Raw genomic sequence first — 23,593 nt, 5'->3', positions numbered from 1 at the left:
CTCTAGGCTGACAGCTCCAGTTTATTATCTCCCCCTCATCCCAGTCCTAACCGAGTCTGAGACCGATTGCAGCAATCCTGTGATTGCTCCAACCTCAGTGATCAGCTGAGACTTCAAGGAGGATTACCACAACACAGAAGTCTACAAACTGCTGAATGTTCAGGCTTTATTGGCTGCAATGAGCTGAAAGCCACCCCTTGGGAATCCCAAGTATTTGTAACTTCTTGGTAGCATCAGAATGAGTGAAATATGGTTAGAGGCACAACAGTGAAGTCAGATAGGGATTGGACAGACATGATACACTCCCTGGACTTCTAGGACACTGCTTGGTGAATAACCTCAAAGAACACTCTAGAAGGAATCTGAGGCTAGGCCAAGCATCTTGGAAATGGATTTTCCCAGTAAGACAGAAAGGACAGAGGACTGACACACAGTTCCTCATCTGCTGTGAAATAATTTAATGAAAAACACTAAAAAAACAGGAAGTCACAAGTGCTGGGACACTCATGACTGCAACATGAAAGGCATTGTTAGTCTACTTGTGTCCATCTTTGGTGCAAGAACTGAAAGTAATTTCCTCTAACCCTGATTCAGCACAATGCATGATTGCCCCGGCAAACTATTGGACGTCCTTGCAGTCTGATATTAAAACCAAGAATCCATTTCAGTAAACATCTTCCTTAGAAATAACGGATCGAATGTAGCACTCACCTCCTAACTGTATTGAGAGTGAGACAAACCCCCAAACTTCTAACCATTTGCTAAATAAGCCACATTGTTGTAAACTCAGCCCTGCTGAGAAGAATGATGGCCTCCAATACTCTGCAGCAAGTGCCAGTCTGCAATAACCTTCAGACAGCATTACCATAAACCCTTGAATGAACAGCCTATCTTCCAATCCTGCCGTGGCCTCTGTGTCCTCACAAGATGCTACAGCAGTGCTGCCTCTCTTTCTGTGGTAAGAAATCTTCCCTCCCATCCCTCAGCCTCGGGGGCCTCCCCGCCACGCAGAACAGAAAATACAAACCTTGCAGATACACACCAGAAGAAGTCAGAGCTGAGAAACGAATTTCCCATTTCTGTTGCTGACCTGCTGTTTCACGCGAGTCTTTGCTCTTTGCCCAAGAGATTTTAAGTCAATCAGATTTTGCAGCAATTGCTTTGGTATCTAGGTATGAAGGATTTTATCCATGAGTCAAAACTCGGTGACACACATGAGCCTTGGAAGTCTGTTCTGTTAGAAAGAACAACAATAATAAAATCACAGTCCTTTTTTTTTTAAAAGGAAGTGGCCCAAGGAGTTATTGCAGGACTTTATCTCACCAAGAGGAACAGAGTGGAATGCTTTACTATTAACAAAACATATAAAAAAATAAAAAAAAATTATCAGGTAGTGAAACATATAAAGCTCTAAGGAAAGCACTAAAAGGTTTTAGAAAATCTCTGGCTTCTCGTACCACCAGTCATCTACTATTTTGTGGTGTCCTGAAGAAAACATGGGCATTCTCCTTCCACTGCTAAACTACAAATATGACTTTGTTCTCACAAACTCAGTCTTGTGAACCTCTCTGGCCAAAGGTTTGAAAAGAATATTATGAATTAATGTCCAGTTTCATGTCTGAGTTAACCATTTGTTAAAGCAAATCCTATGTTCTGAAAACTCATGCAATTCTAAAAAGAGAACTTAGTGCATGTGAATTACTCCACGAGATATTTGTGCTGAGCAGAAAACAGGCCAACCCGGCAAAGATTTTGAATAACTCAAAGTACTGTATTTTGTAGATGACAGGACATTTAGAGGTATCAACTCAGAGAACAGTAGGTTTAACTACAGGGGGGACCCAGAAATCATAACTGTACCAGTAAAATCAGCAGCATGTATGTCAAAGCCAGGATTTCAGTGTTAAAAAAACAACCCTGCACAAAGTATTGTTTGCTAGACCCTGAGATCCTGCCACTGATTTTCCCTGATCTGCAAGTTACAGCTGGACAGCGTGTGGGCAGGAGGATGTGCCAGCACAGGTCGGAGCGCAAGAACCCAACCCGCAGACAACCATCTTGGGCATTTTGTGGGTTTCATCCTTCTTTTCAAGCAGAGCAAGGAACTTCCATTTTCACTCTTTGCATCAGCTTGCTCATCTGAGACCGGCTCCTCTGCAGCAAAGCCGGCAGGTAGCCCTGTTTGCTCTTAGCCTGAGCTTTCTTCAGGGAAAAACCGAAACGTCACCACTCGTCTTCTCCTCCAGCTCTTACTCTCAGTGGTTAGCCCGTCTCCTAGCCACTGCTCTCCAAGACCTTCCCCGGACATGTAAGACACATCTACATTCTTTCTGCGCAACTCCTCTATTTATCTAACCATTTCTCTGCAATTGGGTGCTTCTTAAGTTACTTTATTCAGGCCCAAGACTGTTGTGTTGTGGGCATGCCGGGCACTGAAAAACACAGCACTCAGCTGGGGGGTGATGTTAATCGGGTCCTCTGTACTGTGACACCGCTCTTCAGCGTTGGCATCACGGTATTGATCTGGGCCAGTTCATCAGTAACTGGCTGCTTCTGCCGACACCCAGCCCGGCGAGCGCTGACCCCGGCCCCGGGAGGCAGCCGCAGGTCCCCGGCCTGTCGGGCGGGAAGCCGACCCTCGGCTCCGCGGCGTGCCGCCGGGCCCCGCTCCCTCCCAGGGCCTGCCCGCCGTGACGGGCTCCGAAGGCCGAGCGAGCGTCCGCGGCCTGCCCGCCAGGGCCCGTCTCTGCGACGGCTCGGCCCGCGGAGGGGCCCTGACCCGACCCGACCCGGCCTCGGCCCCTCCGCCCGCCCCTTCCACACAGGACGGAGGTGCCGCGCCCCGTCCCGTCCCCGCGAATGGCAGCGGCTCCGCGAGGGCCGAGCCCAGGACAGGGCTGCGGGCAGAATGGGAAAGCCCGGCCCGCTCCGCGCCCCCACCCGGCCGGCCGCCCGCCCTTTTCCCTTTTCCCCCCCTCCCCGCCTCCCGGCCCGGGCGGCCGCCCGCCACACCGCCGCGGCCGGCCCTCAGGCCGGCGGGGCGGAGCCAGCCCGCCCCCACCTCTTCCCTCCCCGCGCCCGGCGGCCCCTGACGGCGGTCGGTTCCTCCTCGCTGCCCGGTGAGTGCGGGCCCCGGCCGCCCTGCTTCCTCCCGCTGGCGGCGGCGGCTCGGGGGCCTTGAAGCCGCTCCCTCCCCCCCCACCGCCGCGGCGCCGGGGGAAGGTGAGGGGTTGCGGGGCGCCCCTCGGGGGAGAGCTGAGGCGGTGCGGGCCCGCGCGGAGGGCGGCGGCAAGGCCGGGCGGGCCAGGCAGGCCCGGCGGCGGGACGGGACGGGACGGGACGGGACGGGGGATGCCTGGCCCCGGCGGCGGGGGTCGGGGCCGGAAGGGGCCGTTGGAGCGGCTCGGTCGTGGCGGGGTCCCGGAGCGGCGGCAGGCTGCGCGGCCCCGCCGCCGTGGGGGAGCGGCCGGCCAGGCCCCGGCGCGCTGAAATTCGGCGTCTCCGAGAGCCGGCTTTGAACCTGCTCGCACCGGGTGCTGCTGCTACAGAGCTGGGGGAGAAGGACACAGTTAGCTGGAGGAGAAGAGCGGGGCGGAGGAGAAGTTGTGCTGCCCTATCCTCGTCAAGGGAAAGCTTTTTCAATAATTTTCCCGCTGGAACAACTCCAGCCTTGTCTGTCGGTATCTCAACAGTATCTAAATAGCAGAGGACAGTGCATCGTGTACGTGTCAAGTACGCAGCGACTCTGCTGTGTTGCAAAAAAACAGAACAGAGCCGCAACGTTAGTAAGCGAGACAGAGAAGGGACGGAAGAAAAGCATTAGAAGGTGAAGCCCATGTTAAGGTAAAGTGACAGGTTTTAATAGTTTTGGGGTTTTGTTTGGTGTGACAAAATCATCTGTTTCATGTTCATGGCACAGGCAGCAGGTGCATGTGCCCTGCAACGGTTGCAGTCATGGAGGTCCTATCACAAACGCAGAAGTTTGCCCTGTAGGCTAACCTGGCTGAGGGCTGTGGCTGTGGAGGTGGCCGGTGTCAGAGCCTGGATGAGGTATACGTTTGGATTAGCCCTTGTGTATCTATTCAGTGCATTGCCATGTTTCATAACACCTCCACAGTTCCTGCTTGTGTTTTAACTAGAGGTTGTACTTTGATATTTGGTTTCTGCCACTAAAGCTACCATAGGTGTGTGCTGGAGGGGGAAAAGACAGAGAGGTCTCAACTTCAGTATTCTTTAGTATCAGCAGGAAACTTGGTCTAAAACAGAGGATTCTCTCTCCAAACAACTGGAATTGAATTAATATCTCTGAGCACTCAGGGCTGTTGCTATTGTTCAGACTGGCTCATTATCAGTCCACAATACTGAAGTAAAGGAAGACCACCCTAGAGAAATATTAACACTGGAATGTTTATTTGGTATTGCTTTGCTTAAAAGCAATTGTGCTCCATCAGAATGTCCTAATAAACTTCTGGGGATTGTTACTTCTTCAAAGAAAGTAAGAGGAATTTAATGTGCGTAGAGTAGGAAGTGCAGCTGACTCTTTTGCCCTCCAGGGTCTGCAGTGTGTGTGAGGAGTTACCCAGAAAATTGTCAATACTTCAGTCATCCTGGGCTTTGTAAAACAGAGGAAGTTTCTGGGGAGGTTTTTGGTGCATTAAGGAGTCTGATCACTTAGTGATGCTTTGCAGAGTGTATCATGCAGACTACTGCTGAACTGAAGACTGTAGCGATTTCAAACTGCATTTTTTGTCATATCATATTTGTAATTTGGCACCTTTCTTTCTCTCTGGTTCTCTTTAGCCAGAGGAAAATACACTACCACTTTGATATTATTCAATGAAGCTTTTATAGTAATGGTGGAAAACCTGAAACAATAATTGCATAAAACCACAGAAGAAATATTGTTAATATTTAAATAGTAAGAATAGCAGCAAATCTCTTTTGCTACTGTTTTCTAACATAGACTTTCACTGTAGGATTTCACCACATAATAGCTGGAAATTTTCTCCTTCCCTGGAGTAATGATCCACTTAAGATCACTGGAAGGATGTGAATTGAAGAGTGGTCCCTTTCCTGCTTTTGAAACAGAGAGAAGGTAGAGGGAAGTCTTGAAATTTTCAGTCTGCTCTGTTTGTGTGAATAGGAGGTAAGAATTTTTCAGTGTTGTTGCCTTCAGTGCTGCCTTAGGGAGTGGTAATTTCAGAAGATTTCCTCTAGGTATTTGGCACTTCCTTACAGGAGTTGGTACATCCCATGTTTCTAGGGTCAGGACTCTAGAAGGCTGTGAAAGAGGGTGTTTAGTTTGGCTTGATCCCCCCCTGCCTTTTAGTGGAAAACTGTTCTGAGAAAGCCAGTTGAATTAAAAGTGTTTTGTGGAAACTTAACTTACCTCGCCATGGAGCTTGGCTAGTAATCTCTGGTAGCAGCTGGTTGGAATTGGTGAAATCGTACTAGATACAAACTTGTTCTGCTTACAGACTGAAGCTATGGGTGTTTGAAAGCTGGATTCACCTACATGAACAGTTCAAGAGCTGCTGAGATTGTACGCAGCAATTTTTGTTGTCAGAAAATTCTATTTTATTACTTACAGTGCACAAATTCAGGATTTGTCTTGAACTGGCATGAAAAGTTAGGACTTTTCCCCCACAATGTCAGATTTATTTCACAACAATAGTAATCCTCTCATCAGTTCTTCATCTTGAAAGGACTCCTTCCACCTACATATCTTCTGATAGCTCTGAAACAGTTCAGATGGCAAGTTGCACGAAAGGAGTTTGAGGGGTGCAGAGGCAGCATTTTACAGAGCTGGCACAATGGTAATGGCGTGAGTAGGGCTGATTCACAGTACTCCCGTTTTGTTTCCCCTTTCCATGGATCTCTGCAGCGTTCCTTCCCCCCCTTCACATGAGCCTTTTGAAACATAGACCAGTACTGGGTGTCTTTTAATGCTGCCTGCTGAAATTGAAAACAAATCAGACCAAACCTTTGGACACACTTACAGCAGCACTCCCTATATTCCAGACTTCTTGCAGCACTTCATGTTAATTTACTAGTGGGAACTTGCTTTTGTGTGTTACATTGTATTTTTTTTCCCCACTAATGCTGAAAGCTGGTTCTTTGTTAAAACTGGTTCCTTCTGCATATTTGTTAATGAACAGTCTAAGACTGCTAACACAAGGGAAATGAGCAGCAAGTTTGTACAGAGGTAGGAAGTAGGTTAAAGTTCAGAGCTGCTCTTTCAGAAGAAAAAAAAAAAATTCAAGGCTTCATTTTTCAGTGTTCTGTAGCCTCCAAATAAGCTTCCCTGTATTCTCAGGCATAATACTGCTCATTTTCCTGCTGCAAACAGAAAATTAGTCTCTACTTTTTAACTAGGACACTCAGTGGTGAGTCTGCTGACACAGCATTCCCTTAACACTTATGCCTGCTTAATTAGGATCTGGATTTTGTTAACTGTAAGGGTAGATTGCATTCCAGAGGCTGTCTGAGGATAGCAGATATGTGTGCTTTCCTGGGTCACCAAAAGCTGGTGAGATGTGTGCAAGAGAAGTGTTTTGCCTGTTGCTTAAGCAGCAAGTGAACTAAACTTTTGAAGTGAGGAAGGAGGTTGCTTTTGGCTTTCTGGAAGGGTGGCTTGAGGGAGTTTAATATCCACATCTTGGAACTGGGTACACCTCTAAACTTCCAGCTCACTTGGAGCTGGAGTTATTTTACAACCCAAAGGTTTGGTTTCGCAGGCTTGATCTCTGAATTAAGTCTTCATTTCCTATATGTGCGGTACAGTGCTGCTAACAAAGTGAAATGGTCAGAATGCTTATGACAGCCTGTGAAATACACTGATTGTAGGAATATGCACTTAGTAACCTGTCCAGTGCAGTGGAATTGTAGCATGCTATGGGTCTGAATAAATATTTTAGCGTTGCAGTCAAAGTTTTAGGCATCAGGAGAAAGCAATCTGCAATCCAGAGTCCCATTTGTGTCCCAGTACAGAGTTCCTCTTGAACAATAAAGTTGAAAGGGGCTCCCTGAAACTCTGCTTAGAGAGTGTTTAAAAAAGCCTCTTTTACGTATACTGCATTTTCTTCCAATACGCAATAATGGTGTAACTCACACCAGCAGAATAGTTGCTCAGTCATCAAATTGCTAGCGGACCTCTCTCTAAGGATCTGTATGTAATGATGGACTTCTCCGTGTAACAGAGAAACACAAAGATTCTTTCTCGGATCTCTAACTGTTAGCACTGAAAATGTCGTCACTGACTGCTTACAGCAATGCAGCACTATACATTTCTTATGTAGTGGCCTTATCTGTCACAGGTAGAGTAAGTGTTAAACAGTAAGAGCTTCTCAAAACAAGAAACCTGTTTCCTGCAACAGTAGCTGTACTCTGTTCTGTGCTATCCAAAAGTAATTATAGCTAGATACATTATAAAACAAGACTCTGCTTGTTCTCGTAGTGGCGTTGAACTCTATCCGAATGCTGGGGGCATTTGTGGGGTTTTTTGTTTGTTTTTTTTTTTTTTTTTTCATGTTCTGTGTGTGGTTTTGCTGTTGTGTTGGGTTTCTCCCCACCCTGGGTAACAAAAACATTTTTCTTAGGCAACTTGGATATTTAAATTAAAATTTTTTCTACCACACAAGTATCTGTATTAGGTTTGGTTTTTTTTTTCCTAAACTGACTTCAGTTATGGGGGGGATTTACTTACCAAAGTTTTACTGCTGCGGACACCTGACTAATATTGGAGAAACTGTCTTTCCATATCAAAAATGCAGACTTCTGGAAACATGCTTGACATGGATATTTTCCTTCCTTGCTTTTCAAGCAAGGTAGGCACACACAGAGCATGCTGCAATTCTAGTAGGACAGAAGTACCTACATGTTGGACCTGCTAAGAGATCTTTATTCATGACTAAGTGATCTATAACTTTGGTAAACTGGAAGTAGTCATCAACATTTTTAATTAAAGCCCATTGCTGAGTAGAATGTGAGACCATGAGAAGAGCTATTGAAGTAGCAGAGACTCTTTTTCTGTTGGGGAACTGAGCAATAGCCCAGTTAGTGATGCCAGAAAATGCATGCTCAGTATTGTTGTGATGGTACAACTCAGTAGACTGGTGGTCTGCTGCAGCTCCCCGTAGATTTTTTTTTTTTTTTTTTTAGTTACTTGCGTTTGCTATTTAGAGGTGCTTGTCATATACTTGGCAGCTAAGTCCAGATATACACACACACAGTGTCAGTCAGTTGAGTGGACAAAACTAACTTGAAGGAGTAGGAGGAGGAATGATAATCGCAATGGAAAGTAGTAAGATCAGATTCAGCATGGGTGGAAAATGCTGTATTTTCCAAGCAAGGCCATGCCATGACTGTTCCCTGTGTTCTCTGCCTTATCACCAGGCGAGGGCTTTTATCATAGCAGTCCTGCCCACTCACCTCTCATTTTCCCAGTTTTCAGTTAGAAGTTTCTTCACAGATTTTGTGCAAGTACCGGCAAGTCTGAGCCTTCCCTCTTTTCTCGCTGACTGAAAAAATGCCATCTTTGCTTTGGCCAAGTGTAACCTTTTCTAGCACTTCTAGTGTCTGGTAGAGTGTTGAAATTAAACTGCTACTTTGCTAAGTGTGTGCTTTCCAGTGGTGGCCAAGAGTTTACCCACTTTCCAGGAAAAAGAGCTTTAACTGCTTGAAATCCATTTTAGTCAAGTTATTAGGTGTTTAGTTCTATGAACAGATGCTTAAAATGAGCTCTTCCCGTAGGCACCCTTGCATAATTTGAAAGACAACAACTAAGAAACCAAAGATGGAATAGAAAAGGCAGTGGTGGAGACATGTTCCCTTTACTTGAGTGACATTAATATGTTTGCACTAAAATGCTGAATGACTGTGCCTGTTCAGACCTTAAAGTAGGAACAGAAGCTTAGACAGAAGTTGTCTCATCCAGAGGCTTCTTTCTTTTTTTTTTTGATTTCTGCAGGTCAAACAAAATAAATCTTGTGTCCTTGGTTTGTCCTGAGGAACTTCTGTAATAAGTGTGATTATTACTAATGAGGAGTCCTTTGTCAACACTCACGTCATGTACTACAGAAGGAGCATGATTTATTATCAGCATGTATTTTGGCAGAAAAGTGCTCCATGTGCTAAGGTTTCCCTTATTCTGAATAGTGAGGGATGAGTGGGCTCACCTGAGATCCCTGAAAAAACTCCAAACAATATTGTTGCTGGTATTGATCTGGTACAGCAAAAGAAGATAAGAGCAGTTATGTCTTCAAAAACATAATGTTTTTTAGTGGTGTGAAAGAGAGTTGCTTTTAGCCTGATTAGCTGTATTCATTTTCACCTTCAGGCTCTGCCGCAGCTCTGATGAGAGTGGAATAATATCTTAAAGTGATGTCTAGAACAGCTCTGGTGTCTTCAGATTCTTTCTTAAGTATAGTGGGAGGGTAAACTGCACACCTTTTGCCCCTCTATGGTCGGAGTGAGATAATTTCTGCAAGTGCAAAACTACAGGATATATCAGGAAGCTTTCTCAATTCCATTAATCTCAATAAAATTTCAGCTTGTTAAAATTGTTCCAAGTCTCACTGCTGCTTTTAAAGTGTTCTGAAGTAGAGTTCAGGACCCACGGTCAATCAAGAACATGTTTTAAATAATATCTCAGTAATTGAACTGAGTCCTTTTCCAATAGAAAATGTTGTGATATGACTAGTACTGTGTTTATGTTGGATACTCAGATAAGTTACATCAGCTTAAGATTTGTAATCAACACATGCAATGCTTAAATCTGCCATGAATGTTCTTTTTTAAAAAACAAATGATTTTAAGTTACATACTTCGATCCTTTTAGTGGCGGTCCGCATGAGACTTTAATAAGCTTTGATTTAGTTGACTAACTTTTAAGAGAAGACAAGGAAAGAGGAGAGTACTTTTTCCTTCTGTCCCCTTGGGCTTTTGCATAATTCCTGTGAGACAACCATCAAATGGTGTGGTCTTCAGGATGCCATAGAGATCCCCACACAGGACAGCCAGTAGGCATTTTTGCGATGATCTTTTGTTGCTAGTAAACATCTGAGATCTCCTGGTAAAAGCCGAGTTTGCTGACCCACTCAATACAGATGAAGTGAGGAATGTTGTTGTACTCTGATTTTGCTAGTGTGAATGCTTTGTTAAGTTATCATGGTGCAAAACTGGTGTTGCCGGAGAAATCTGAACCCTCCTGTGTCATATCGAGGGATGCAGACAAGGGTTCATTCTCTGCTCTGAAGGGCAAATGCTGCATGCACAAAAACCAGCTTCCTTTTTTTTTTTACATTTGGAAAGTTATGACCTCGTCCAAATAAATTTGCCCCTCCTGGTATTCATGGTTAGAATACTTCTGCACTTTTGCTTCTCCATGGGAGAGAGAATTGGAACTGGGAGAGAGAAAAGCCAGAAATCAGACTTTCTGTGATGAGCTGATGTGCAGTCTGTGGGTAAATTTGAGGCACACTCTGATAGATTGAGCTAGGTGGCACAGTCGTAGGCAACTACATTGATTTAAGAAGGTGAGTGGAAAACAGTATTGATAGTTAGGGAGTGTAGATTTAAGATGATCAGCATTAGTATGAGCCAAATTGTCAGTGTTCACAGAATTGTATCAGTAGACACAGGAAGGGCTAAAATAAAGCTATTGTTTGTCCAGTACACTTTATACAAATCATGCAACCCTTTGAGAAGGTTCCAGTAATGAGATTCTGCTGCCCCTCTTTTTCTTTGTTTATTTTGTTTTTTTTTAATTCCCCAGTTGAACCATTTTCTTATATTTTAGTCACCTGAAACCCCTGGAGTCCTCGGGCTGTGTCCAGGATGGCACAAACACTAAAGACCGTGTGTCTGGATAGTTGGATGGGGGGAATAGCTTAGGCTAGAGTTGCTGCTGTTTTCCAAGACCAGGATGAGCGCCATTTGTGTGGGTGGTTGGTGGCTGTTGCCATTAGGAACCTCGTAATCTGTACTTCTGTCTTCCTGAGGGCCACTGTGTGGAATCCCATTTCAGATGTGACCTCCACGCAAACAGATTTGAGGTTGTTAGGCAGAAGGTCAAGTGTTGTCTTTGGTACGTGTGGTCAGCTATTACCGTGGTCGTGTGGCACTGCCAACGGTCAATGCATGTCGCACTGCCCCAGTCCTGGGCAGACAGATGTTGGCTGACCTGTGCGCTAGCCTGTTTGCATAGTTACTTTTCAGTGCCTGCAAAACATGAATAAATATTCTGTGCTGCAAGCACAAGTTAATCTGTATCTATTGCTGTGATTACTTAAAAAATTTTGATGTATTCAATCTGCAGAGTATTGCACTCTTGCATCTTTTTGGCAGATCACTAGCTTGGGTTCTGTGCTGTGACCACTTGGTTTATAATTTACTGTCTGGCAACAGTAGTTGGTGTGAGTGAGGCTTCTCTAGCTGTGTGACGTTTGCTACAGCAATGCTGCAAGTTGGCATTTTTTCCAGATACTTTACCTCTTTGTGGGAATTTCTAAATGGCTTAAAATGTTGTAATAGTTGTTCATATTGGTGTGACCAGGCAGGTGAGAACAACCATGTATTCAGGCCTCACAGTTTGGCATATTTGTGTAACTCGCTGATGAAAGCAGTTTTGTACTGAAGTATCTCACACTAGCATAAAAAAAAGCTGTGTGGAAGGGGGTGATGTCTGGCAAAGAAATGGTAACGAGTTGATAATGTGTCACAGAGTCTTGTGTTGAATTGCTGCTGTCGTTTGCCAAGACACTGACTTAGATGGGAAATGTTACAGCTGTAATTTATACTTATATGAGGATATGTGAAGAGTACAGTGGACTTGTTATGGTCATATCAAAGTAATGATCTCCTGCTTTATCTGTCAGGAGATATCCCAGAATTTTCTATCTTCAGCTACCCTTAGACTTCTCCATGAGAAGTGGATATTCATAAAATAAAGTTCTCAACTTGGAAGGCAGAAAATAAAGCTCATCAGGAGCATAGCTGGCAAGGAAGGAAGCAGTTTATTTCAATCATGCTCAATCTTACAAGAGTTTGCGTAGAAGAGGAATAGCTGAGTAGTTCATGCTGTTTAAAGAAGACGACACCTAAAACTTGATGGGCCTGTGTGTGGGGTGGGTATCTGCAAAGGTGAGAAGAGGAATCTCAGAAAATAACTTGTAGGTGGGAATGTGAGAGGTGATATGTTTGGAGGGTGGTGGTGTTCACAGTCTTTTTGTTTGCCTACCTTTCTGCCTTCACTGGGCGTTCAACTTTTTGTCTACAAACTTCCATTGTTTCGTCTGACAGAATTCTGGAAATTTTTCTTTCTTTCACAGTGTCTTGCTGCTTTATACCCTGGACCTTCCTTTGACACCATTTCTGCTATCTCTCCATCTCAATCTCACCTCCTGCTTGGTTGCTGTTTTCAAAATATGTGAAACGTGATTTGTGCTGGAATACTTTAAAAATCCCCCATAAATGTATTCCATGTAGTAGTATTCCCTGAACAGTCAATGAGACTGACAGGTGAGATCAATTTACTCTTTGGCCTTGCATTAACTGTTTTTAACAAAACTGGACTTTGTGCATCCCTTTGCACCAAACAGTCTACAAGGCCTGTCAAAGGATATGCATCTCATACCTTGTTGGTGTTTATTTTGGTTTGAAAAACTGGGGCAAGGGAAGATAATGTTACTTGAATGAAGACAGGAACAGTGCTGTGGGAAAACAACAACAGATACGGAAATTAGGCCTGTGATTATATCTCTTCTAAAAAAAAGAAACAAAAAAACATGACTGGGAATGTTGCCAGGCACTGGAAGAGAATTGTCCTCACTGTTAAATCGTTAGCTTGCTCCTTGGCATGTGTTGGCCTGAGCCAGTGCTCCCAAAAGAGCCCTGGGCAGAGTTCAGGTCTTAAGAGTGTCCTAGAAACTGTTCCATTAGGCAGTTTGCATTCAGTTAATCTTTTCTGGAGATTCAGAGATGTTTCTAGAGTGAATTTAGGCCCCTCTGTGCTAGTTGGCCTCAATACTGGGAGTATCTCAGGGTACTTTAACTTGCATAAGTGAACCCTAGAAGTCCTAGATCGCAGTGGAGTACTCTATCCAGTAAACCATTACAATAACCACAAAAAAGAAGAGATGTCATGCTAAAATGAAGTTTAGAATAGAGTCTCCTTTTTTTTGGTGGTGACCCTCAGAAATCTTTCTGAAATCAGGAGAGTTCCATGTGTCTCTGATAACCAGTGTTTGTAATCTTAGTCTGTAATGCATTCTGGCTCAAGTAAAACTATCATGTTTTCTGTTTTAGTTGAATTGTTTTTAATTTTGAATACAAATGCCTGTCTGTTTAGTTTTAGATTAATGCCACTTAAGAAATGGGGAATGTGCTGTCATGGTGGTTTGTGTATCACAGAGGTACAAAGGGCTGTCTGAAGCAGTGTCAAGAAAGGAATAGTGCAGACATTGAACTTCCTTTGTAAACCACGTGGTGTATCCATGTTTTTCACAATGCTCTTATTTTCCTGCAGACCTGTTCTCTCTGAGGATGTGTTACAAGTAGATTTGTAGGGGAAAGGGTATGAATAACGCAGACTGTGCAGTACCTTTTTGTCTGGTAGAGGCCTTGTACGTGGGACATGCATTGTGTCGCTCTGGGGACATGTACTTCTTATATGGGACAGATGTCGTGAAAATGGCTTTTGCTTTTGTGTTTTAGGGGCACTAAGGGTCTTGAATAACCATGAGCAACCCTTTTGAACGGATTGTGGAGCCACTGGATCCTAAACAGCCTCTGAAGAAGTTCTTTAATCTAAACAAATTGGAAGATGTGAGATACGGTATGTTGACAACAAAAGGAAAGCATTTTGTTAACATTGATGAACAGAATCTGAAGACACATTGCGATGTTAGAAGATATTTGGTCTCTGGAGAGGGCCATGAATTCAAGATAGTTCTTGAAAACAAAATTTTAGCAAAATTTAATTCTGGAAATTTAGAACTACATAAATACTGGCAAGATCACAATATTATTTTCTCAATGTGCTGTGCACACAAAAATTTTATTTTTCTTGAGTGGATAAGGAGGACTAGACAAAAAGTAAAAGTACAATTTTTGTTTTCTGCTATACTACTATTCTACTGTGAAAGTCTGGAAAGGACCTACACTGATATGAGTGAATTGTCCAGAAAGATTGTTCAGCTTTGAAAACAGTAGTGACTAGAAAATCCTTTCTGAGGAAGCTTTTTCTTTCGCTCCTCTGACAGTTCCTGAATGTACTTAGGCATCTTCCATGTGGCACCAGTAAAATCTTACAATCCGTGCCACTGACTTAGAAAGCGAGTATCTATAGCTTAGAGCTGTCTATGTTGTGTTTTTTCCCTCTTTCAAAAAGGAAACAGGTGATTAAGGAGAAGGCAGGAAGCAAGAGGAGGAACATTTTCTCTGAACATCAGCAGCACAGGCTCAGTGTGTAAATGAGAAATCATTTAATGTTGGACTTGGTGTGTGAAAAGGAGTCTTAAGAAATAGACAAAAACATGTAGGTTACTACCAGCTGACCCATTCCAGGGTTCCAAGAGTGATGAACTCCAGATCCTTCAAAGAAGAAAGCATGCATTTCTCACTATGCAGCAGAAAAATGGAATAACTTAGCAAGAGAAGAACAGAATGGAGAGAGCGGGGGGGGGAGATTAAAAAAAAATCAAAACAAAAACAAAGCAACAAAAACCAACCAAGAAACCCCAAATGATTCTGAATGATGTGTCCTGAATAATAGTTGAGGTTTTTTTATGATAGCAGTAATGAGGTCTCACTGTGATTAAGTAGTGACTTTTGTGTCTTGGGGGTCCTGTGTAGAAAGTTGGGACAAACTTCTCAAGAGATTTTTGAATATAAGTATTCTGAGAGGATATTGAACAGCTATTATTACAATGGACCAGTGAAGGAAGGACAGATAAACTTTTTTTTTTTCTTCTTCACACCCATTGCTCATAGTAAAGCTGTCAGGACTGCTCTAATAATATTTTGTGTCATCTTCTGTAAGTATTTCCATCTTGAAGTAAGAGAAGATTAGCAGATGCACAGTCTTACTGCTTACATACAGATTCTCCATCTCTGTATGAGAAGAGGCTGCCTAGACTACTAAAGCTGTACTTTCCAACATGTCAGATAGAAAATTATGTTCTTGTAGTGCATTTATATGGCTGTGTTCAGTGGCAAGAGTGAGAGGAAATGGCAGAGAAACAAGGTGAGCACAGCATATTTTCAGAGTAGTATTGCTTTGGAGGATGGAAGAGCTGTGGAAGAGAGTCCTTTCTGCAAAGATATCTATTGTCTCACAGAGACTGAGATACTAAATCTGCTCAAAGAATTGAGTGGAACAGGTTGGTTAGCACTGACCTCCTCACAAAGCTGGAGGCTGGAAAAGGAAGTCTGATAATTTGGGCTAAAGCCTTGTGAGAATACGGGGACAGCACTTGAGGACCCATCTGCCATCGGTGCAGAGCTCTGTACTTGCTGACATATACCCTAAGGTAAAAACTGAGTTTGTTTCTTGCCTCTCACCCATGCAGCACACCTGCCGTTTTCTATTCGAGTCCTCTTGGAAGCAGCAATCCGTAACTGTGATGAGTTCCTAGTGAAGAAGGGAGATGTTGAGAACATTCTCAACTGGAAAGTGGTGCAACACAAGAATGTTGAAGTGCCGTTTAAGCCTGCAAGAGTTATTCTGCAAGACTTCACGTGAGTCTGGTGCTCTCCAAAGCCAAGAAGAGGGGCAGTGCTCGGCTTGGGGTAGAGGGGTGAGCTGAGGGAAAGAATAGCAGTGAAATGTTTGGAAAGACCTTTTTCAGCTTTGCTGGATGTCATGCTACAGACAACACTTGGAGAGGCAAACACTTATGATAAAAGCATTAAACGAAGTGCTTCTGGGATGGAGAAATAAATATTGTTATGAAACTCTTCAAAACAGAGGGGAAGAAAATGGGATGGAGAAATTGCATCCAAATGAGGGAATTCAGAGTTTAAAGGTTTTGTTGTTGTTTTTCGGGGTAGAGGAGGGGGGGACGGGGATGGTGGTGTCTTGCCCCTCCCCACGCCCCCAGGGGCTCTTGCTTTCAATTTCCACCCTTTTCAATCCTCATTTGTAACCCACATCATTATTTTATCTTCCAAGTCAGTATTATTTCAAATATATTTTTAAAGATTTCTCTGCTCTTCAAAAAATGAACATCTACTTTTTCACAGAAATGTGAATTGAGATTTCTACCTACCTACCTAATGGACTCTGAAAACTGGGCCTTGTTATTGCAGTGTGGTTAGTCCCCACATATCAACATGTAATAGTCCCTGGTAGACAGAGAAAGTCCGTTTTCAGGTGGAACAGTAGCTTCTAACTGTTTTTAATACCGCATTTGACTTACTAGTCCACTGTCCTTTGTAGCTTTGTCTTCTGCCTTTGCAGGAGAGTTTAATTCGTCCACGGTAAGCCCCATGCTGCTAAGCTTTCAGGTGGTTTTATTTCTCAGAACAGCGAAGTGTCTTAGCTGTTGTACCTTCTGTTTTGCATTTTCCCAAAGGTTGGCCAGGTGCTAGACACCCAGCACAGCTCAACTCTTAAAGACATAAGGGAGAAATTGCAAAGACTCAGCTGAAAAAAGCGCTGATTTCCTAGCTATTTTTTACCTGCTGCTGTTGCTAACATTTTAAAAAGCTGGAGCACAAAGGAAGCCAAACTTTCAAGCAAACATTGTTGCCTTTTTTATTGTAGTTCTTTCTTGCTCCCTTCTCTCCTGCTGAGTTTTAAAAATTTGCCTGTAAGTCTGCAGAGCAGCTGCATTCATGAAAAATGAGCTCTTGAACAAGCGCCTGAGTGGGACTTTTGGAAAAGGCAGCTTTGGCAGTTTTCCAGAAGCCATACAACAATTACATTCACGTGTCCTGGATTAGAATTATTGAATTTCCTACATCTGATCACTCTGTAATTATCACGAGTTCTTCTAAGACTGCAGATGGATGTTGTGTCTGTTCCTTTTCAATTGTATGTCATTTGTAAGCTGGCAAAATAACTCCTGCACTCCCTTCTTCCTGCCTTTGCCCTCCCCCAAATCCATCTAGGTAGCATAACACAGCAATTGCAGTTTTGCTTGGAGTAGGCATACCCTGGAACAACAAACTGCTTCAAGCTGCTGAACAACATCTGTTAATTGTGTCAAGGTTAGATAATGTGGACCTTTTTTTCTGTTTGTCTGTAAACAAACAGGATTTTCAAAGCAAAATTCTGTGGGAATTACATAGCATTTTCTCTTCTTGAATTGTTTCTGGTATATTTTAAAATCATAATAGCTTCCTTATAATCAGAGTTGAAAACATAAACTCTCGCTGCTTTGGGCTGCTCTTGCAGAAACTTGGTGTTCTCAGTGGGTTACTGAATGATGCCGAATCCTTACAAGCACATCAGACAGCTCTTTTTGTCTCAGCAGCTGGCAAAATTGGATAGGCTGGTATAGAAGAGGGTTTCCCAAACTGATTGGAAAATGTCATGGTAGTAGATACCTCTGTAGAAGATGAGAATGTATAAGCTGAGAAGCACCAGAAGCTTTCTTAAAATAAGTGTGGAAACGTGTATGATCTATTAGGTAAGATGCGTGTTGAAGTCCCAGAGCTTCTGGTTACTCTTCCTTGTCTGCCTATGACTAAACTTCGGTTGGAATTGGAGGATGGACGAAAGACTCTGATGTGCGTTGCTTTGACCTTCTGTATAGTTTACTTTCCTCACTTTGGAAGGAAGGCTTAACTTGAGGATTTAAAAATAATTTTGGATGAATGAGACATACAAACATGGAGAAGAAGGCCTGTTAACTTTTTTCTGAGTCACTTGGAGGTCAAGGGCTTGCTGGATTGTCACAAGATATGTGAGAAGGCAGAAATGTGAATGTAGGCCTGTAGCCTGAAAACATGCTGTTTGAACATCATTTGTGATATAAGGTCTTTTGTTAGTGGTTAGTGCAACAATTTGTTAGTGAAGATGGATAGTACGTGTTATTTCTGCCTTCCGTGTTTGTCCAGTGATCTGCCAGGGTACTTAAATCCACTTCTGAAAATGCAGTTATTCTGCAAAGGTGTTTTGCGACCATATCCTTTATAGTTTCAGAAATCTGATGCCCTGCTCTGTCGGTTTCAGTTGAAGCATGGAAGGTACCGAAAAGCCCTAATTGTGGAGAAGATTCTCCTGTGCTTTTCAAAACTTGGAAGCTATGACCCTTGCCTTAAAATTGGCTAAATAAACATAGCAAAGAGTCAAAGAAAGGACACTGTCATTTTCCCCCTCCCCCCTTCTTTTTTAAACAGGCTGGGGGCAGGGGAGAGAGGAACAGAACAAGAGAAGAGAAACCAGTTCAAGGTCCCAGAGGAATGCCGACTAGGACAAAGTTTCCACATTCCCAGCCAAGCATGTTAAACTGCTTCTGTTACTTGATGAATTTTGGTTTTAGCTTTTCATTCTTACAGTGCTCAGGGTATAGATACAGTTCTGTCCCTTCTGCTCTTCTGACTTTGTCTTCCCAGGGGTACTGTCTCTGCCATAGAGTAATGATCCCAGGACTGTCGGTAAGGCTGTGGTTTGCTTTGTATGGGACAGTATGGGTCTGTTCTGATCTCAATTGTGTCTGTTTTGTTGGTTTGTTTCTTTTCCAAATTGTTTCACCTTGCCTGTTTCTCTTCTGTTTTAGGGGGGTACCTGCTGTGGTTGACTTTGCCGCCATGCGTGATGCTGTGAAGAAACTTGGTGGGGACCCTGAAAAAATCAATCCTATCTGTCCTGCTGATCTTGTGATAGATCACTCCATCCAGGTTGATTTTAACAGGCGGTAAGGATATAACTCTTACTTATTAATGGTAGTAAGTAATCTGGATCCAGTTGCTGACAATGAAGGTAGTTCCATTGGTGATATTCTTAGCAGTTGGACTATAACATCCTAGACTCCAAGTGTTCAAGTAAGACTGTTGTATTAGTTACTGTGAAATAGATGGGGGAATTTTGTTTTTTTCTGTGGTGCATCTCACAGCAGCACAAGCCTGGACTAAATGTTAATAAAAACAGGCTCAGTCCAGACCTGTGGTGATCATAATTTTCCATAATAATACTGCATTATTATTAGTTGCTCAGAAAGAGCTTTTTTCCACATGCACTTATCTTGACCCCATAGGGCTTTTTGAAAAGGACAAGTGAGAATATCTCCTTTCTTCCTTATTTATATAAGAATAGACCTGAGCTGCCCCAGTCCAGCTCTGAGGAACTGCTTGCTAGTTCAGTGCCTCCATGCAGAGGAGCACAAGACATTGATTAATATGGCCTCTGTAAGTACAGGAAAGAAACATAATGCTGTTCAATTCTCAGCATGCTACAGGATATGAGCACTCTCTAGACCCACAATGAAATACAAGATCTCTGCACAGGGGTTGTTCAGCCCTCCATAGTATCTAAACATGGCCCTACTGAACTACTTTTCCAAACACATCCTGCAATTACGTGTTTCTCAGTGGTTCCTTCCATCTTCAAACTCCTGATGTTTTTGGTCTGCAGTTACGTTGCCCACTAAAATGCTCTGTGTATTTATTGTTGTCTACATGAGATAGTTCTGAAGCAGGCCACTTAAGTTACAGCACTGCAAAGAAGAAAATTCCTGGGAGGTGAACATTAAAGAACACAAAGTGCACTTTCTCAGTGCCAATATTTATAGGCTGCTTTAGAATAAAACCCCTGAATTTCTGAGCAGAAATGTATTGCGAAGCCTGCTTCATAGAGGAATGTTGCCAGACAGTTTTCAAATATAACTTTTTTCCTACTGTTTTATGAAATGTAAACTAGTAAGGATACAAATTCTTATTGATGCCATTTCATAGTTGGCAGGGGAGAAAAAGAGCCAAAAAATTCTGACTGTGTAACTGTCGAAAATTGACTCCCTTTAACTTTTTTTCCTAGAGATGCTGTATCTATTTTTAATCTTAACATAACACTAAGGAGTTTAGAACCAGATGCAAAATTAGAAATAAGCATCTAAAGACTGATTTCTGGAGTAATGGGTGCTCTAGCACTAAGCATTAAGCTAGAAACCAGACCTTTTTTCTTGTTAATTTCTATCATATCGTTTCTTAAGATGTTTGGGAAACAGTGTATTTCTTTGTGCACAAGGTATGATTTCATCTTTACCATAGGCCAACATGAACTGTTATGATTCCTTTTCCTGTATTATTTTAATAGCATTAATTTTATGTTTTCAGTAGTATCCAGGACTTAATTCAGATAATATTTTGCTAATAATTACTTTTTGTCACAGCATTCTTTTACTTCTGTTAGGCTCATGTATATATGGAGAGAATATTGCCCAGCCCTACGCTTCAGTTATTTCACTCTTCAGGCCTAAGTTTGGCAGCTGGTTCAAGTGAGAAGTTTGCTAGCCCTGTCTGCTTTGAAACACAGGGGTTTCAGGCAGCACTGTATCATGAGTGGTAACCTCTTTTTAACTGAAGATGCAGGGCAGTTGTGTTCCAGTTCCCTTTACTACTTTGCTGATTGTTTCTGATCTAGGTGTTGGAAACTTCACATTGCTCTAACATGTAGTGTTGCTTTTCCCAAGCTACAAGTTTTAGGTCTGCCATATATGTGACAGGCAGATTAGCACTCACATTTTAACCAGACTTCAAGTGTATTATCTCTTAAGATTTCTTAAATCCTTTTCATAGGTTGCCTGCATTTCACAGCTGCAGTGACATTAAAAAGATGGGATTGATCAGCATTAACACTAGCTAATAACTCTTCTTTTCTTTCAGCCTTTGGGTATATCTGACCAGACATAAATTTCAGGTGGATATTTTTGGTTCTGACAGCTGGTTATTTTCACTTGCAGGTCAGACAGCTTGCAGAAAAATCAGGACTTGGAATTTGAAAGGAACAAAGAAAGGTTTGAATTCTTAAAGGTACTGAAAGAATTAATTCTATTTGCATGGAGCAAAGTGCAGTGAGCAGAAGTTCTTCCAGTGCTCATGTGCACTGAAAATTTTTTACTCCAATTCCTTCTGTTTCAGTGGGGCTCTCAGGCTTTTAAAAACATGAGGATTATTCCGCCAGGCTCTGGGATCATCCACCAAGTGAACTTGGAATACTTGGCAAGAGTCGTGATGGATCAGGATGGCTACTACTATCCAGACAGTGTGGTGGGCACTGACTCACACACCACCATGATAGACGGCTTGGGAGTGCTTGGCTGGGGTATGTGCAGTAGCGTATTGTGAATAGTCTCTTGGCTGACTAAGCTGTGTTTCAGAGTCTGGTGACTTGACCATGGCTAGCAGGTTCACCCAGTCACTTGCTCACTCTTCCTGCCAGCCCGATGAATGAAAAGAATCGGAAGGGCAAATGCCAAAAAAAAAAAAAAAAAAAAAAAAAAGAGAGAGAGAGAGAAAACCGATGGATTGAGACAAAGACAATTTAATAGGTGGGGGGAGGGGGAATGGAGGGGGCAGGGAAGGAAACAAAAGCAAGTGGTGCAAAGACAATCAGTCACCACCTCTCACCAGCACACCAAAGCTCAGCCAGTCCCTGGGCAATGACTACTTTGAAAAAATTCCCCCCCACCTTCCACTTCCCAGTTTTAATGCTGAGCGTGATGTTATATGGCATGGAATATCTCTTTGTTCAGTTCGGGTACGGTGTCCTGGCTGTTTACCCTCCCAGTGCCTTGCCCAGCCCAGCTTTACTTGCTGAGGGGCAGAGTAAGAAACAGAAAAGACCTCGACACTATGTAAGCAGTGCTCAGCAATAGCTAAAGCATTGGTGTGTTATCAACACTAGTTTGGTCACAGATCTATACCATGGTGCTATATGGGCTGCTGTAAAGAAAAGTTATCTCCATGCCAGCCAGACACAGACTAACCTCAAATTCAAGGAACGTGACAAGGTCTCTTACAGTTATTTAAGACTTTACAACCAAGCTCCCTGTTCTGATAACAGCCTCAGATGATTTCCAGTGAATGTGGTGGTGATGGTGTTTCGGTGTTTTGTTTTTTTTCTTTTATACATTTTCTATTCTGCATTTAAATCACAAGGAAGCAGTCAAGAAAAATATTAAGTAAGACTTCTGTAAGCATCTTAGTCATTTTGGAAGGCAAGGGGGTTGAAGCATTGCTGAACATCCATTTGTTCCTTAGTCACTAAGCTACTTTCAAAGTGTTGCTTTATCAAAAAGTACTGCAAATGCTATAGTAGATTGAAGATGCCGAAAGTTGAAGCTGAGTGAGTTAAATATGGCCAGAGAGGCCATTGTGAAAAACAGCACTATGAAGTATGTTCTGATACCAGTAGTCTGCAGAATATTTGTCACAGAAATAAATACAATTAATTAATTTGCTGCTTGTAGTGGTAAACTGCAGTGTTTGAATTATTGACCAAATAAGTAGGTATGAAATGAAAGTATTTGAAATCATCCCACACATGGTAGCAAAACCTTCAGTTGAGCTTTTTATCTTCCTGTGATATGGTGATAGGAGCCCTATTGAAATAGATATTGTACAAATAAAGACAATCTGTTTCTAAACAGCATATGCTTGTTGTTCACAAAGATGCTTGTGAAGTTCTGAGTACCATGTGTGACAGAAGTAGTACATTGTGGTTTTTCTGCTGCACCTGTACTACTGTAGCAATATTGGTCAACTGAGACTTTCTGTCAAGGGTGAAAGAATTCCTGGCTGGCTTAGAATACAAATATACACAAGTTCACTTTATTTAAAACCATGACATCTTTGGGATAGGAGATGTCTCTTTTATTCTATATTTGGTTGCACTTTACACGTGAAGTATTGTTTAGATGGTGTCACAACACCAATAGCTACTTGGAAGAATGTCTCTGTAAACTTAGCTTGATTTTTCTCCAGAATTTGAAAAGTATGGCTAGGCATAGTCCATACCATACGTGTTCATAGCACACACTCTTGGATCCGACATTTCTTGCTAGTGGCTGGTAGTGCATGCCTGTCTGTGGTAGCCCATCAGTCATGTTGACTAACTTGACTGTTTAAAAATGATTCCATGCCTAGTGAAAGGAGTCACATGATGGGATGTGTCACAGAATTACCTTTTAATGAACATAGGTATATCATTTTGCATAGAATAATTTGGAAATTATTTTTCAGAACCATTATTAGATAAAGTGGAAAAAAGGATAGGAGTAGTGGTTTGGCATACAAAGCAACTATTACAGGCAATTTGTTCTAGCTCGGTATTAATTAAGCTAAACAAAAGATAGAAGAATGTTTGAAAGGGGAAGATAAACATGAATGGAACTTTCCACAGGCAAAAACTTATAAACCTGCTGCCCAATGCCATACTGATGGTAAACATCATGGGTTTTTTAGACTGTGTATGACTATGACATCTTAATACTTTAACGTACTAAATTACCAAGATGAAGTAGTCACTTGAATTGCATTCCTCTAATACTGAAGGTGTGCTTACACAAAGGCTCCTACCTGCACATGCCCAAGCCCTGTTGAAACTTAACAGATGTAATGAAGATATTTCTGTCTTAACAAGTAGCTTTTC

At 42.6% G+C, this 23,593-nt stretch overlaps 1 protein-coding gene across 3 annotated transcripts in view; it reads left to right on the top strand.

Annotated features, from left to right (window-relative positions):
* Window positions 1-3,014: 3,014 nt before the first annotated feature.
* Window positions 3,015-23,593, top strand: part of ACO1 (aconitase 1) — a 38,337-nt gene continuing 17,758 nt past the window's right edge. Inside the window, exons 1-6 of one of the 3 annotated variants that reach the window (XM_075411369.1) lie at window positions 3,015-3,119; window positions 13,714-13,834; window positions 15,570-15,738; window positions 18,726-18,863; window positions 20,904-20,973; window positions 21,082-21,265. In XM_075411369.1, the coding sequence (XP_075267484.1) occupies window positions 13,738-13,834; window positions 15,570-15,738; window positions 18,726-18,863; window positions 20,904-20,973; window positions 21,082-21,265 (658 nt within the window). In that variant the 5' untranslated portion in view covers window positions 3,015-3,119; window positions 13,714-13,737. The other 2 variants (XM_075411371.1, XM_075411370.1) reach the window with 2 other exon arrangements.

This window comes from Opisthocomus hoazin, chromosome Z (assembly GCF_030867145.1).
Source record: "Opisthocomus hoazin isolate bOpiHoa1 chromosome Z, bOpiHoa1.hap1, whole genome shotgun sequence".
In the NCBI taxonomy this organism is placed as follows: Eukaryota; Metazoa; Chordata; class Aves; order Opisthocomiformes; family Opisthocomidae; genus Opisthocomus; species Opisthocomus hoazin.
Note: the sequence above shows the minus strand (reverse complement) of the source record. Positions and strands in the feature narration are given on the sequence as shown.